General features: G+C 69.7%; 1 protein-coding gene across 1 annotated transcript in view; it reads left to right on the plus strand.

The window, feature by feature from the left end:
• The first annotated feature begins 3,979 nt into the window (after positions 1-3,979).
• MTSS1L (MTSS1L, I-BAR domain containing) overlaps positions 3,980-4,715 on the plus strand; it is a 12,251-nt gene continuing 11,515 nt past the window's right edge. Inside the window, exons 1-3 of the mRNA XM_026084896.1 lie at positions 3,980-4,030; positions 4,165-4,226; positions 4,591-4,664. Coding sequence (XP_025940681.1) covers positions 3,980-4,030; positions 4,165-4,226; positions 4,591-4,664 — 187 coding nt within the window. The remainder of the gene's footprint in view (positions 4,031-4,164; positions 4,227-4,590; positions 4,665-4,715) is intronic.

Consider the following 4,715-nt stretch of genomic DNA (forward strand, 5'->3'; position numbering starts at 1 on the left):
CCCCCCCCCGGCGCCGCCTTGCCCCCCGCCACCCTCCGCTCCGGGGCGACTCGCCGGGGTTTGCCCCAAGCAAACAAAAAGGGCTGCGGGCTCCCGGGCCCGCTCTGCGCCTCGAGGGGCAGCGGGCGCCGCCGCCGCCCTCGCCGGGGGCGGGATGGGGCTGCCTGTAAAAACAGGGATGTTGTTGTTGTTGTTTTGGTTTGGACCCAAGCGGTGGCAGGAGGCGGAAAAAAAAGGGCTGGGGGCTTTTTTTCTCGCGGGGACGAGGACGGGAACGGGCGGGTTTGTTCGGCGTGGAGGGTTTCGGGGTGCAGCGCTTCCCGCTGCCAGCCCTGCCTCTGGGCTCGCCGGCTTGCAGCCACATTCGCTTCAGGAGGCAAAGCTCTCTTCCTCCTCCTCCTCCTCTTCCTCTAGCTTCTTGCTGCAGCCTGAGTCCAGACAATGCTGTCATTGCCAAAGCAGGGGAGGGGGGAGAAAAAAAATAAAAGCCGAGCCGAGAAAGAGATTAACCCCTTCGGAGGCGGACGGCGTCTCCGCCGGGCTTGCGCCGCCGGACCGGGGCTCCGGCGAGGCGCGAGCAAGGGGGGCGGTGGGAAAAAAGCCCTCGCGTGCGAAAATCCAAGCTTTTCCCAGCAGCCAGGCCCTGGGATGCCGGCGGCCGCAGGGCGGCAGCGCGTCTGGGGAGGCCCGGGCTGGGGGGGCAGGGTGGCGGGGTGCTGCCGCCGCTGCGCCCTGGGGTGGCACCCCCCGCCGTGCCAAGCGGGGAAGCCCCCGGGTGGCTCTTGGCCCGGGAGCTGGTTCCCGGATGAGAGGAGGAGGAGGAGGGGAAGGTTTGGGAAAACCGCACCAGTCTTTGCGGCTGCCTGCGAAATTCCCGCGTGCCTAAGGGGAATGGCCAGGTCCAGGGCCCTGGATGGTTTTGGAGAGCTCAGCCGGAGGCGAGGCGGGGGGGCCCATCCACAGGGAATTGGGGGTGCTCCTTGTGTGCCGGGGTGCTCGGCRGCGCCGGGTTGCTGGGTGGAAACGGCAGAGCTGCTCCAGGAGGAGCCGGGAGGCCGGGCGGGAGCCCGCTGGCACCAACCACCTCGGAGCCCCGTGCCCTTGAAGCGGCTCCGAGGACGGAGGTGCCGAGGATGCTCGGGTGGGGGCAGAGCGCGGGGTCCCCGCTGCATCCCTGGCCCTGCTGAGCCGGAGGAGGCGCGAGCGGCTGCCGCTGGAGGCCCGGCCAGTGTTCCCTCCGCAGCTGGTAGCCGGCTGCCACCCTCGGGGTGGGCACGGCACGGGGGGGGGGGGGGGGGGCGCCGGGCCTCAGTTTCCCCGTACCTTCACCGAGACGGGGGCACTGGCTGCGGAGGGGTCCAACCGGCCCCGCTGGTGCCAACGCGGCCACGCAGCGCCAGCGACGGGTCCGGCCCCGGCGGGATGTTTTCGGGACAGGGGGACCAGGACTCAGCTGCAGCGACGGCGGGAAGCCGGGCTGCCTTCCTCTTCACCTTGCTTGGAGGTGGGGAAGAAAAAAAAAGAGGAAAGGAAAAAAATAAGAGGGAAAAAAAAAAAAAGGTGCTAGAAATCACGTTACAACTCGCGCCCTGCTCGTATCCCGCGCGCTCCCGGCCTTCCCGTCGCGGCAGTGGCAGCTCCGTGGCCCGGCCCGAGGCTTTTCACAGCGGGGAGCGGGGTGGATCTGCTTTGGCCCCCCCGGGGCTGGTTTGGCTCGTGCGAGCCGCTCCGGGGTGGCCCTGAGCCCGGCCCCGGCTGGGGGATGCCCTCGCTCCCGAGAGGGGACGTTTTTGTGGCCTCTCTCCGCTTCCGTTTGCCGCCGAATCGTAGGCAGGGGGATGGGGGAAAATAATAACCTGCCGCAAGAGATTAGGGCGTTAAGCGCTGCGAAGCTGCAGAGCGCCGGGGGGCTTTTTCGGCACCCCGCGGCCTCCCCTCGGGAGGAGCCGGGCCGCAGCCCGCTCGGTTCCCGCGGCCTCTCGTCCTAGCTGCGCGGCGGCCCCGGGCGACCTTGGCGCGTCCTTGTGCCGCCGGTCCTGCTCCCGCGGGAAGCATCGCCACCCGACCTCGGAGGAATTTGCCCCGGGCGAGCGGGAGACGCTGGCACGGTGGGGATGGGGCCACCACGGCGGGCGGCACCGTCCCGGCAAGGCACGGCGTCCGGCGTCCTGGTTTGGCCCGTGAGGACCGAAACGGGCTCCCTCGCCCCCCCAGCAGGACCCCGCATTCGGCGCCCCGCTAAGCCGAGGGCAGGCGGCGTTTCGTCCCCTCCCTGCCCTCCAGCGCCRGCAGTCCCCGTCCCCGCGTCCCCCGGGGACTCGCAGCCCTGAGTCAGGCTGCCGCCACGAGCGGCCGGACATCGCGTGCCGAGCGGCATCCTCAAAACCCTCCTTTAGTGACCTATTTTTTGGCTTAAAGGGGCTCGCGCCGTAGCCGGGCTGCTGCCGGCGGCGCCGYGCGGTGCCCGGGCTGCCCCAGCGACGCCGAGCGCCCCGCAGGCACCGAAATCGGGGCTTTTGCAAGGCCGCTCTCAAATAAACGGTGAGATGAGGATGGCGCAGGGAGGCCCCCGACRCCCCCGGTGCCGTGCAGAGACCACATCCTGCAAAGCCGGCGCCGGTGCCCGCGGGCCGGGCTGGCACACACCCCGGCGGGGGGTTTGCAGGCCCCCAACCCTGCTGCAGCTTGGGGTCACGGCTCCCCGGGTGCCACGTCGGCCCGGGGGGGCAGATCCGTCCCCTGCCCTTGGAGCACGTCCCACGTGTTAGCACCGAAGTGGCACAACACCAGCGTGGCCTTGCCGGCGTGACATTGCCGGGACGGCACCAGCGTGGCCTTGCGGGGACGGCGGCGTCGGCACGGCACCGAAATGGTCTTGCCGGGACGCTCCCAGGATTGTCCTCGTCGAGGTGGCACCTGGATTAGCCTCGCCAGGCTGGCCTCGCCGGGACAGCGCTGGGCCTGGCCTCGCTGGGATGGCACTGGGATGTCCTCACTGGGAACGGCCTTGCTGGGACGGTGGCACCTGGACAGCGCTGGGATTAGCCTCAAAGTGGCCTTGCTGGGATGACACTGGGATGGTCTTGCTGGGATGGCCCCTGGACGGTCTTGCCGGGATGGCCTTGCCAGGACGGTGACACTGTGACGGCACCTGGATGGTCTTGCCGGGCTGGCTTTGCAGAGATGACACCAGGATGGTCCATCCAGCACCCACTGCCCGTCCCCGTCCCCTGCTCACCCGGCGGTGAGGGACAACCTCTGCGGGGGCGAGTGGCATCTCTGACCCCACAACCGCCCCGCGCAGGGCTTGGGAGACCCCCGAGCTGCCCGCCAGCCCTGCGCGGCCTCCGGGTCTTTCCTGAAGGCCCCCAAAGGCTTCGGCCGCTGCTGGCACCGGGGACATGGGATGGAGGGCTCGGGGGGTTCCTGGGGACGTCAGGGCACCGGGGGCCCCACCGGCCGGGCGGAGACGGCCTGAGCAAACCGGCTGGGTTTGCTCACGAGTGGCTTTTCTTATTCTCCTTTTCTGGGGTTTCTTGCCCGGATTTTGCCATCGGACCCCGGCAGCGGGAATTAGGCTCGTGGTGCCAAGCAACACCCAGAAAATTAGTGGCAAGAGCGGGAAAGGAGGCGGAAAGGGCTCCTCATCCGCCATGGCAAGGGCTGCGGAAGCATTCCCGTTGGCCGCTCTCGCGGCCGGCAGGTGCCGGGCTGCGCGCCGGCCCTCTTGCCACCCCCCGGCTCGGCGGCCGCCCAGCCGCAACCCCCCCRAGCCCTCCCGCCCCTGCGGTTTTTGGCAGCTCGCGCTCAGACGGGTGCCACCGGGGCGAACCGTCCGCTGTGCCGGGGCAACATCCTAGTTTCTGCTGTGGTCCACAAGGATACATGGCTGAGGAGGAAAAACCTAGGAGAGAAGCGCGAGGTGGCAGGAGCTCAGCCTTTATTAGCCATCAGAGAATCCCCACGCGCAGCCCTGTATATGCAGGTGGCCGCAGCGGTGTCCCAGCGCCTGGTCCCGGCGGGCTTTGCCGTTTGTGCCAAGCCACCCGGTGTGCCTGCGCGGCCCGGGGGTGGCTGCCGGGGATGCGGGTGCCGGGGGCGAGCGGCTCCGAGCCGGCGGCCCCCCCCCCTCCCTTGCCTCACTCTCGCTTTCCCTCCTTTCAGAGCTCCTACCCGATCTGGGAAGATTTCAACTCCAAGGCCACCAAGCTGCATTCGCAGCTCAGGTGAGTGGCCCCGGCCTCGGCGGGCTGCCGGGCGGCTCCGAGCAGCTCCGGGTGAAACGCGGGCGGCGCTGAGCCGGGGGATCCGGCCCGTCGGGGCTGGATGCGGCCCCTGCTGCGGCCTTTGCTCCAGGAGGGGAAACTGAGGCAGAGCCTCAGCTGCACCAGCCCAACGGCGACTTGCACCGCCACGATGGCACCGGGCYGCCCCAGTGCTTGGGGCTCCGCTTGCCCGGTGGCCCCCCAGGGTTGCCCCTTCCCACGGGCAGGGCCTGGCCCCGGCGGTGCCCAAACGCCGCTCGTTTTCGGGCTGCCCCCGGGCCGGCTCTGCGGCCGCCTCAGCTCCGTCCCTCTCTTTCYGCCCCAGGACTACGGTGCTGGCCGCGGTCGCCTTCCTCGATGCCTTCCAGAAAGTGGCCGACATGGCCACCAACACCCGAGGTAGGTCCCGCTCGGAAAGCCCCCCGCGGGCTCACCGCTCTCATCGCCCTG

Source organism: Apteryx rowi, unplaced genomic scaffold (assembly GCF_003343035.1).
Source record: "Apteryx rowi isolate R43461 unplaced genomic scaffold, aptRow1 scaffold_653, whole genome shotgun sequence".
Taxonomy (NCBI): Eukaryota; Metazoa; Chordata; class Aves; order Apterygiformes; family Apterygidae; genus Apteryx; species Apteryx rowi.